Source organism: Lepisma saccharinum, chromosome 2 (assembly GCF_977018435.1).
Source record: "Lepisma saccharinum chromosome 2, izLepSacc3.1, whole genome shotgun sequence".
NCBI lineage: Eukaryota > Metazoa > Arthropoda > Insecta > Zygentoma > Lepismatidae > Lepisma > Lepisma saccharinum.
The window spans coordinates 165,604,263-165,617,162 of NC_139230.1; the positions used below are offsets into that span (position 1 = coordinate 165,604,263).

The following is a 12,900-nucleotide window of genomic DNA, read 5'->3' on the forward strand; positions in this document are numbered from 1 at the left end:
TGACAGAAAAATACACAAGAAAACTTGTTCAATTTCATTCAAAAATGGATTACGAAGTTTGATTATTCTCTAGAAAGATCACATTTCATGAGCAAATACCAGGTAGCATTTGATCTATCAATACTTGTTTACCATCTCGTTACCCACTACACTATGTAACTACACTATCAAAAATAAACATTAAATAAATCTCTGTAACATGCTTAGTTTCACCTTAAGTTTGTAAATACCTTACAAAGAAATAAAAATTTACAAGAACTCTACATTCATAAATAGTCCATTGCAACATAAAATCCTACACCAATACATTTCAACAAATAACAAATCTGGATTTTACAACCAGAGTGATACAAGTTCAATTTTACTTGGCTTGGTTTAAAATCACAACAAACAGTAGTTGTTATGGTATTCACAATAATCCTGAATATCTATTTGCAGTAACTTTGAACGGTGTTAAAACGTAACTTCTACACTCTTGTTCTAATTACCAGAAATAACAAGAAAATAAATTTGTGTGTGTGTATGTGTATGTATTCTGTATGTATGTATGTATGTATGTATGTAGTCTGCATCGTGTGTGTGTGTGCAGTCTTCATTATAACACAATTATTACAATGATGTTAACAATTATTAATACACATTTTATAAGACTATATTACCTGTGTAGAAGAGTGAAAAGCATGGAAAAACATACTATGAATAACAGGAAGCATTGATAGATGACTAATTGACCTACATACTCCATGTGGTAACAATTTTTGCTAATCTTATTTCCAACTACATATTCTCAAGAACAGAGTGGATTTTTTTTATTATGATTTTAAGAATTAAGTGATAGCATAGCTTTTCAGGATAATTATGAAAATATCCTCCCCTGATCATTTCTGATAAAAAAGGTGCAAATGCATGCAGGTAATCCAAACAAAATGTGCTACTTTTACTTTTATCTATCTCACACAGAAATACTTAATGACTAATAACTCACATTTTCAAAAATTATCACTAGTCTACATAATTTTTTAATCTTTGGTTGACAGTTTGTAGCAATTTTTATCCACTAGTATCTTAATAATTTCCACTTTATTTTCTTTATCATAGCACCTTTTGTCATTGTCACTAGTTGAAAGATAGGGAAAGTCTTACACCAGAGTATTTAGGTCAATGTTTCTTTTAATCATTTGTCGTATTTGCATTGTTGATTTCTTAGATTTCAGTTTTAACCCTGAGTCAAAATAGTTCTTTATGAAAGCATCTGGTACAGAGAGTATCACAATGAGCAAGGAAATAACATGGAAATATGAAACTATAGTATTCATTTCATCTGGTAAAATAGAAGCATATAAAAGATAAAAGATATCATTTATAATTACTACCACTAACTTCACTATAATTATTTATATCCATGCAAAAACTCTAAGACTTCATCACCCTGATGATATTACAATTAGGGTTCCTATTAAATTTCTCCTTAGTAGATTGTACAACAAAGGAATATGAACATAAGTATGTCTGCATCAACTAGTCAGTAAGCTCTTAGTAATATGATGGCTATTCTAGTTTTGTAGCGAGAACAACCTCTTTAAAAAAATAGCATCTACTGGAAAATAAAAGTAGAATGTCTCAAACTATATCGTACACAAAGTTCCAATTAATAAAACCTCGTTCAATATTATTGACAGATACCAATGGACTATCAATGTATGTCCATCTAGAAAAACTTTATCAATAGTACTCAAGATCACATGCTTTCTGATGAATGTATGTGGTTGACTTGCAATACTAAAAATAGCCATATTCACTAAGAACTTTCAAATGACAGCAGCTGAAAAAATTTGGATCCTATTTGTGATAATCTTACCTAACAAGTAAATAAAAAGGTATAAATTGTGAAGCACAAGGGAGATGGGAGATATGGAAAAAAGAAAGGAAAATTGATAAAAACTCTCATATATGATGTTATTTATAATAATTGACAAATAAACCAAACATTCACTGGAAGATGAAACCATTAACAAGTTTTAAAAAATTACAAATTTTCAATTACACAATACCAAAAAGTTGCATAAAAGAAAATTAGTTAACTTAAAGAAAGAAATAAGAATGGAGCGGAATAACTTGAAATCAAAACAAGCAAAGCAAATAAAGTAATTTTGTTAACTTCAATTACAGAATGCCACTAATGAAATACATCTGAGTTTTGACAGATTGGAGGCAGTACAGCAGAGATATGCAAAGCTGCAACAAAATATTTTTTTAAAAAATATATATTCATCCACAAGAAAAACCACACACATGTTGAATGACAATAGATGATGCTTTAAAACATCAAGAAACATTCACACTTTCTGAAACTGCAAGTTAACTTGCATCAAGTGCTAAAATTAAAAATCTCTCGCTCAATGTTATGTTAGCAACATGCCAAATTTAACTTGTGATACCAGCTATGTAGAAAAAACAAGAGAAATACAACAGCTGTTCTACTTTACCGAGGAAATAATTTAGTTCTGATTTATATCACCAAAAGAACACAATTGACACACAAACTTATGGCAAAGTTTAACATTTGTATTACAGAACAAGCACCAAAATGCTCACGTGGTTAGAGCCATCTCTCATATATTTACAAAACATATTTACTGACTTTTACAAAAATAAATTTTTATACTAGGGCGGATGAAAAGTTCATTGCAGTCTTATTCATTCCAAATTTTGAACAACACAATATTCCATCAGTCCGCAGCTTGATCACACAGATGTTCTTTGGGTTGCACGGATGCCAACTTTCTCTGCAAAATTACCTAAAAAACTCCCTAATCCTGAATCTTGTCCATTCTTAAACTTAAAACCAATTGTTGAGCAATAACAGTTGTAGAACAGCGTACGTACTGTCTGCAGTCTTTCTCGTCTCCTGAAAATGTGAACATATTCTATGATACCTTTTACGTTCAAATTTTTAAAAAAAGAAGAAATAAAACTCTACAGAAAGATAATAAAAATATAAAATGGGGATGTATATGTTTAAACCTCTCACTGATAACTGAAAAATCATAGATGATCTTCAAGTTTTTTTCAAAGTAGCATTAGTAGTGCCATTAGTAATGTATCTACTAATGTACTATTACAATACTAGTTTCATGCAATTACTTATCTCAAACCCTTTGCTGTACAGAAATAGTAACACATATAGAAGGCAAAAAAAAAAAAAAAAAAAATAAGGACTGTACATGTAAAAATAATGCAGTCTAAAAAAAACTTACACCTTATACTGATTTTGCAAGATTGCAAGTCATTAAAAAGAACTAACTTCGTTTCCAGTGAACAATGAGCACAACTTCTTAACAAGATGGCATGTCAAGACAGCTCACCAGATAAAAAACTGAATATTTCTCCCTCCCTCTCCAAGGTATGGTATTAATGCCAGAGTTTCACCCTTGCGAGATTTTTCAGATATTTCATGTTCTTATGTATGTACAACACTAGATTTGCAAAACATTGTTTCATAAACATAAGCAAACCCTAGACTCCTCGATTAAAGGTGATAGCATTAACCATTACACTATCCAGGAGGGCCTGAGCTGGTTTCACTGTCTGTATTAGTTCAAACCATGAGGAAAAGTTTGCAACCGAAAAATGTACCTAATCATTATATGTGCTTTCACAAGAACCTCACTTCTGTTTATCATTGTATTCATATTTGCACACGTGTGAATTACTCACTCTGATAAACTAAAAAGTGTTTTCTAAAAAATAATAAAAAATACAAAAAAATGTTACTTTCGATATGCGAGTATATCTCGTTGTTGTAAGCAACATTTCAGTGGTCTTACTGCCCCCTTCTTCAGGCTACTTTCTTGGCACAAGTCAGTACTGCATGCCACGTCAATTACATAAAACAAGGAATAGGATAAAAGGTTTCATTTAGAATAAAAATTGTCCTTGATAAAAACTTTCCATATCCATAATCGAAAAGCAAAAAGAGGAAGAAGAGAAGGGTGTGTATAGAATTAGGTGTGATTGTGATAAAGAATACATCGGTGAAACAGGAAGAAGCATTTGGGTGAGGTGGAAAGAACACGATAAGGACATTATCGAGGAAATACCCAGAACAGGTCTATCTGAACATATCACAGAAAAACAGCATAAAATTAAGAAAAGGGAGGTCATCAGAAGAGAAAATAAACTAATAAATAAGAACGTATGTGCGGCCGCTACCATCATGATACCATCATGGGTGACTGAGGAGAGGTCATTTTTAACAGTTTTAAGTTTGAACTTTTATAAGTGTTCGGTTGTTTTTTTATGCAGTTAGATTATGGATATGGAAAGTTTTTATCAAGGCATGGGCAAGTCTTTTAACAATTTTTATTCAAAATGAAACCTTTTATCCTATTCCTTGTTTTAAGTAATTGACGTGGCATGCAGTACTGACTTGTGCCAAGAAAGTAGCCTGAAGAAGGGCACGGCAAGACCCCCCCCCCCCCCCCGAAACATTGCTTACAACGAGATATACTCACATATCGCAAGTAAACAGTTTTCTGTGTTTATTATTTTTTTAGAAAACACTTTTTAGTTTTACTATATCATTGGTTGGAACAAGAACAAAATGCATAGCAAACGCATAAGTATGTGTTGCTTTTAATTTTTCAAATATGGCACCATCTTATTGCCAAGGAGGTGGAATGAAAATGAAATAAATCCAGTTTGTACTGAACTAGACTGAAGTATCACACAAACATAATGCCACAACTTTTGGTGCAAATCAGGTAGCACTGGAAACATTTGGAATGTCTCAATGGAAGGTCTAACATAGGCATTCAGTCTGGAAGGCAACCACCAGGAAATGGTGCAAGCAGAATCCTTCTTAGTTTAACCAGTTGATTCTTTAACATTCAAGAGTCTCGTGTACAAGTACATAATGTTTTAGCATAAAAAATAAACACAAATCATCTTTAACAGACAAGCATGAACAGAAGACCTGAAGAAAGCACACTCATTATTAGTATTATATCATTCAAGAAAATAGGAAACTGCAAAATTATTTTCATATACAATTGAATGTAGTTACACACACAACCAGCAACAACTTCAAGGTATTTATATGACAGATTAACAATGCTGATTTCATTTGAACAATCCTGGTATTGTGACTATGGTGTCAACATTTATCATAATCACTACAAAGATCCTTTAGCATGTATTTACCCCTGACCTTTCTATCAAGGGGACTTTTCCTTTATTTTTGCATATCCTAGTTATTTTGTGTCCATACTTTTTATATTAATCATGAGAATAAAGTGATGAAATAAAATGCAAGAGCAAACAGGAATATATAAGAGATTATATTTTGTAATGTCAGAACAGCACACACAAGTTTAAAGTTAAACAATCAGACCGAACGTGAGATTCTGTTGGATACTGCGTAATTCTAATACAAACTGACAATACTGATTAAATGTCTATGAATAAGGAGAATGAGGAATACATTAGAGCATTTCCAGTATGCAGGTGACTGAAAAAGAGGGCAACCAAAAATTAAACATCTGGATGAATTTCGTGAACTGGACATTTTAACGTTTGTAGCATAGTAACAAAGAGATCAGTTTTGAAGAAACAAGCTGTAAACAATGGATATTCCAGTGACATAATAGATTTATGCATGAAAAAACAAAAAATGGATAAGACTCCCTAATATCTGTCAGGTATCGAGATGCCTATCCAGAATATTTAAAAGAAAAGGCTCCAACATAGCACTTAACCCTGGCAGAAAAACTGGTGGCCAATTATCCAATTACAAGAACTTTTCCTTCATCCTCTAGATAAACCAGGAATCTATAGAGCTGCTTGCAAATGGAACTATATTGGCCAATATTTAAGTCAAGAAAAGAATCAATGACCACGTACGCTAAATCAGAAGGCGAAGAAATCCTGCTTGGCTACACATATTTTGGATGAAAATCGCAGCTTGAACGAAAAGAGCTTCAGTTTATTGGTGAATGCCAAAATTACCATCGAAAGGAATGTTAAAGAAGGTTATAGAATAATCATTAATAAAAACTTGAATTATAACACAACAGGAAACCTTCACTTCTCATATTATCACATAATATCAAAAATATGTATATAAAAACAACGGAAGGCATCAACTTTCTATTACATCAGATATCACCAAGACACCAGATGTTACAAGAGTTGGCTTCCAAACTGACGATCAATATCCTCCTTTCCATCATCGTAAGCTTTTCACCTGACCCTGTTAGTCCCTGTTTTAACCTGATGATGTATGGATGTCGTGTGAAATTTCATTTTAGTGTGCGATATGTATCTGCAGTATTTGTTCTTATCCTGTTGGCTTCTAGATATATGCTTTCTGCATGTGGTGGGAGAATGTTCTTAAATGAATTATGTTGATTCAAAAACCAGGGGAACCTCCTGGAATGAACCCCTGACCTTCCAATGGAGCATTTATACACATTTTTCATTTTAACTGCACTTAAAATTCCCTTACATGATGTTCTTCAGAAATATAAAGATTCATTATTAGTCTGCTAAGTTGAATAATCAGGTCTAACATTACTTGGGACAAAAAATAGCTGATGTAGAATGAAGGAAATATGTATACATCAAATTAAGGCTGAGCCGATGTCAATACAGATTCAGATTCCCACCAATGCTGGAATATTTTACCAATTAAAATTTGTTTAATATCAGTGGGTGAGTATTCCACTACAAATATGTGCATCCATTTACCAGACAATATTCAAGAATTACATCAGAATATAAAATACCTGTTATGTAATTACAAAATACAATTTTGACATGTTATTGGTACAAAATAAATGGAAACTGAATTTCATATAATTTCCAGAAGTAAACTCCACAAAAGTGTTGTATGGCATTTTTGCGGGCACTGCAAAATACCCAAATTATAGAAAAAAGTATCAGCCAATACATTGGCATTGGCATCAACTCAGCCCTACATCAAATACATCTAGCATTCACTTTAGAAAATTAAAGTAGAATTTCTAAGCAGTATATTAAGAGGTAGGAATGAGAATGCTTACAAAAATTATATTCTCAAACACTCATTTTTGTACAGAGTAAACAGAACAACCAAAATCTCTTAATTATTATTCAGAACTTCCAAATAAGATCAATTTTCACCATCAAATGCCTATAAAGCACATTAAAAAAATATGCAATGATGTCAGATTTACAAAGTTACAGTATTTTTATAAACAAAACTCTCAAATACTATACAAGGTAGCATGCATGACTCCAAACAGCAAGAGGTTCCACAAATGCTATAATCACAAAAATAATATGAATCAAGCATATTTCTGAGGTTCATTTATAATACTTACAAAGTTACACAGTCTGCACATGAACTGCTGTATATAAAGCAATCATCATCTATGATTGTAGTACTCGATTCAGTAGACAGCAGACCTTCACACCTAAGAAAATATTATGCAAGTGAATACAGTGGTAATTATACACACAAATATTTATCAAATACAGATATAACTAATTTTTGAAGGTAGTAAATCAACCCCTACCCCACCAAAAAAGCCTTTTCCATGGCTCTCAAATGGCATTTTCCACATCCCAGTAACATTAAAACACATGCATGCACTAAGCCATAGTCGCCCATAACTACTCCAATAAAGAAATGAATCAGTAAGACTGAACCCTGCATCCTTACGAACAAACTAATACCAACCCTTCCATATCTAACTAACTAACTAACTCTCTAGCCTTCTTAAACCCGAAGGTTCATGGCTGCAGCAACACAGGCCTTCCATCTTTCCCTATCTTGAGCAAGATCTATATACTCTTTTCCATCCCTACCGATTTCCCTTAGGTCCATCTCAACGTTGTCCCTCCATCTTCGTCTTGGCCTTCCTACAGGTCTCTTACCATCAGGTTTCCCAACAAGAATCCTGTAAACTCCTCTTTCCTCTCCCATTCGTGTCACATGGCCTGCCCACCTAAGTCTTCTTGATTTAATTATTCTAATAATATCTGGACATGAATACAAATTATGTAGTTCTAAATTATGTAACCTTCTCCACTCACCTGTCTCCCCATCCCTTTTAGGTCCAAAGATTTTCCTAAGGATTTTATTTTCGAATACTCTCAATTTATGTTCCTCTTTCAATGTAAGGGACCAAGTTTCACATCCATATAATACTACAGGCAAAATTACTGTTTTGTATATTTTAACTTTTAGTTTCTTAGATATTAAACGAGAAGACAAAAGTTTATGAAGAGAGAAGTAACATGCATTTCCTGAATTAAGCCTACTTTTTATTTCCTCTTTAATATCATTTTCATTTGTTAATATTACTCCTAAGTATTTGAATTTGGAAACTGGTTCAAACGAGTTGTTATCAATAATTAGATTTTGATTATTACCTAACACTTGGTTTCGGCCTGTAAGCATATATTTAGTTTTCTATTTGTTAACTTCCAAACCTATCTCTTTAGCAGTTTTGAAAAATATTTTAGCATTATTCTTAATTGTATTCACATCATCCCCCAGTAAGTCTACATCATCTGCATATGCTAACAACTGAGTCACACCATTTAATTTTAGTCCTTCGTTAGTTTCTTTTATCTTCCTAACAGCATATTCTAAGGCAAAATTAAAGAGCAATGGAGATAATGCATCTCCTTGTTTTAACCCATCATGAATTGTAAATTTGTCAGACATATTAATACCCACACGAATTTTACTTTCTGTTTCACTGGTGCATATTTTTATCATACTAACAAGCTTCTTAGGTATTCCAAACTCTACTAATATATTATATAATTTATCTCTTTTGACCGAATCATATGCTTTTTTGAAATCAATGAATAACTGATGGACATTTTGATTATATTCCCACTTTTTTTCAAGTGTCTGTCTGATGTGAAATATTTGATCTGTAGTTGATCTGTTACGTTTAAATCCACATTGATAATCACCTATAATTTCATTAGCATATGGGGTTAGTCTTGTTAAAAGAATGTTAGATAATATTTTATATGTTGTTGAGAGTAGAGAAATTCCACGGTAATTATTGCAGTTCATTTTATCACCTTTTTTAAACACAGGAACAATTATGGATTCTTTCCACTGTTGAGGGATTTCTTCTTTATTCCATATTAAACAAATTAATTTATGAATTTGACATATTAATGAATTTCCACCATATTTAATTAACTCAGCTGGTATTAAATCAATGCCAGGTGCTTTGTTATTCTTTAGCCTTTTAATAGCATCTTTAACTTCAGTCAAGTTAGGTTCTGGAACTAAAGGTTCTGCTGTGTGTACTTCATTCACTTCTGATTTATCTCCTACATGGACATTTAAAAGGTCATTAAAGTAGTTCTTCCATCTATTTAGAATATCGCTTGGGTCAGCTAGAAAATCACCGTTTTTATCTTTTATCAAGTTTACTTTAGGTTGCCACCCCTTTCTAAACTCATTTACACCTTTATATAAATCTCTGATATTTTTATTTTTGCTGTTTGTTTCAATTTCGTTAATTTTGCTTTTCAAGTAATCTCTTTTTTTACTTCTAAACGTGCGGTTAACTTCTCGCTTTATTCTATTATAATTGTTTAGATTTGTATCATCAGAGTTATTTAACCACCTAAGTCTTGCCTGATTTCTTATTTCTATTAGATTATGACATTCATTATCAAACCATGGCTTACTTTTTCTCAGTTTATGGTATCCTATACTTTCTTTAGCTGCTGATTCTATTGCATTACGTATGTGCTCCCAATTCTTATTTACGTCTGTTTCATTTATATTTTCATCATCATTTAAATCCTTCAAAATATCAAATCTATTTGACAGTTTAATTTGGTAATCTTTCTTAATTCTTTCATCAGTAAACTTTCCTGTATCAAATTTTATAACTTTTAGATTTTGTTGCTTATGATTTAACACTGAGAGTCTTTCTCTTAATTTAGCAATTACTAAATAATGGTCACTGGCACAGTCCGCGCCTCTATGTGTAGGAACGTCAATTATACTAGTATGTCTTCTCTTATCAATGAGAATATGATCTATCTGATTATGAGTTTTACCATCTGGAGAAGACCAGGTATATTTATGGATATCTTTATGTTTAAAAGTGGTACTTTTCACTATTAAATTCTTTGAGGTTGCAAAAGTAATCAATCTTATACCATTATCATTACTTAATTCATGAAGGCTTTCTTTACCAATCGTGGGTTTAAATGTCTCTTCTTTGCCAATCTGTGCATTACAGTCACCTAACAGAATTTTCATATCATACTGAGAAAATTTATCAAAGACCTGTTCTAACTCTGTATAAAAATCATCTTTAGTATTATCATATTTATCTTCCGTTGGTGCATGTATGTTTATTAAAATAATTTTACACCACCTACCCTGTAAAACTGCATATGATATCCTATCATTAATAAATTCTACTGTTTTAAGAGCCGAGATAATATCGGGCACCCAATTACAATACTCACTTCATGAAAAACACACATGGTTCATCCCCCTGGAAGTCTTCCTAAAGTCCTCCTAAGAATCCAAACGCTAAGGGAGATTTCAAGCAACATTGGGAACGAGCCAATCAACAACCTTTCATACCGTAGTGGCACAACAGGCTGCAGGAGCCTGCATTCGATTGGTGAAATCCTCAAGTCGCACATGTTACTTGTCGCTTCGGTGAATTCTCCCAGAGGATATCTTTCCAGATAAATGTAGCACTATTTCTCCTTGGTCCAAAATGTCTCCTCACACCACACACCACTCTGCCAGTAGATGAAACCAAGGTGCTAGACTTGTCTGATTTTCATTACCTCCCACACCCTATAGATTCACACTGCTCAGGGTAACTACCCTTCACTCCACAGGAACCTGCTACTCCTCCAATCTCATAGAGGGTGATTGAAAAGTCTCTCGACATTTTCCTTATGTAGCTAAATATCAAGACACTTTTGAATCACCTGGTATAAATCCACATATAAGGTACACACTTGCATGTAGGAAAGTGACTTGGCTAGAGAAACAGGACCAGGTGTGTTTGATGGCACTTAACTGGTTCATTTGGTTTAGGAAGGTGGAGAGAGGGGGCTCACCTTGGGTGCAGAGAAGGTAAAATATCATCCATGAATTGGAGCCACAGGAGTGGTTTCATGGACAGGAAATGGGAGAAAGTTGTTCAGCCATGCTGCTGATTTGGATAAGTAATAATATTCCATATGGAAGATATTACAGGTGAGTACAAGTGGACTGGTTTGGTCAGGAATGATTGCTTGGACTGTATTATGTAAGCCTGTTGTTGGTATGGTTCAATGGAACAAATACATGGGCAGTGGGGATATTGGTGTTACGTGACAATGGTGGTAAGTTATGGACTGTGCATAAGAAGTGGTTGGTCAGAAATGGGAAACATATTTCTATTGCATTACAAAATCAATAGTGATTTTCATAAAATCAAGTTCTGATGTTCCTAGCTCTGTCATACTTGATCCACTTCAACAAGCATTTTTCTAAATGCTCTAATTGTGAGTAAATAGAAAAAATACTTACAAGGATGACCTACTATTCTGTGACACAATGGAACTTGGAGTGTTGGAGTCACAAGTGGAAGCAGAACCTCGTAAGCTGCCTGTCCCTGAGACCATCTGCCAACTACAATAAAGCAAAACAAAATCTTATTTTCGATTACCAGCACTTCTAAAAGAGCACATCCATAAAACTTGAGGGGGAACAGGAATTGTAGCTTCCCTGGTGATGTGATTTGAACAAGTGTTCTCAGGTTGTCAGCCAGGACATCAAATTAACCTGATAACGCTTGTTTGAATTTCTGAAAAAAGTTCAGAGAGGAACTAGGCTGAGCCAACCAAAATCCTAACAATCTCACTGCACAGACGAAAGGTAACCATTTAATGGAAAATCTTCCTTAATTACTGGTTTTGCTTTAGAAAAAAGGAACTATGCATTTAGAAATATACTTTACAAAACCAGAGTGCATTAATCTTTACAGCCAGCAAAGCAATAACAAAATGACAGAAATTTATCATCAATTACAGGCTACTTACAAAAAATATCAACACTTTTACCCATCAAGCAGTACAATTCCTAATTTGCCTGTCTGAACATAAAGTGGACTTTTAAAACAAAACATATTTCCTCAAAATATGAAAACGGGTCCTTCGATTAATTACAAAAGTGTTAAAACAAAATTATTACTGTACAACCCTTGTGATGACTAATACAAAATTTTACCATGTGAAAAATATCCCATAATTTTAAAATGTTTAGAGAATCACGGTATAAGATGGTAGGTAACAACTGATGTCTGAAAATTTTCAAGTGAATCTTTCCACAAACAAGAATATATCACCATCTGAATACTATGTTGCCATAGGTCCATCAGCACTGACTTTGCAGGAGAGCTGATTAAAGGTTGACATGTGTGGATTTTGAATACACTACAAGATTTGTGCACAAATTTTATTAATATTGATAATTCATACCACTTGACAGCCCAATACATTGCTCCAGAACGTGAGGTATAAACCTCTAAGGAACACAATAACATGATCAACCCATCTCCGATGAAAAGTGGAGTTACGACAAAACAGCATTCAGTGATATATTAACAAATTAACCTTCAGTATGAGCTTTGGGTAACTTAAGAGAACAAAGGTGGTGGAAGGGCTCATTATGGAAACCATACTGCACTGAATGCAAAAGTAATAAAAACTGTAATTGCAAGTAATTATCAACAGGTAATGGTGCCAATGCAAAGAGCACAGAAAGCCTACCAACCTTAGAAAGTTGGTCAAGGTTAGTGAGATGCTTTTCTGGAATCCATGCACAACAGTACACCAAGGATTTTATGAAAGTAGCATGTTATG

At 33.3% G+C, this 12,900-nt stretch overlaps 1 protein-coding gene across 1 annotated transcript in view; it reads right to left on the minus strand.

Annotated features, from left to right (window-relative positions):
* Positions 1-552: 552 nt before the first annotated feature.
* The window catches only part of EDTP (Egg-derived tyrosine phosphatase), a 59,025-nt gene continuing 46,677 nt past the window's right edge, over positions 553-12,900 (minus strand). The window contains exons 9-11 of the mRNA XM_083117658.1: positions 11,567-11,668; positions 7,362-7,454; positions 553-2,908 (exon numbers count right to left, since the gene is read on the minus strand). Coding sequence (XP_082973784.1) covers positions 2,746-2,908; positions 7,362-7,454; positions 11,567-11,668 — 358 coding nt within the window. The 3' untranslated portion in view covers positions 553-2,745. The remainder of the gene's footprint in view (positions 2,909-7,361; positions 7,455-11,566; positions 11,669-12,900) is intronic.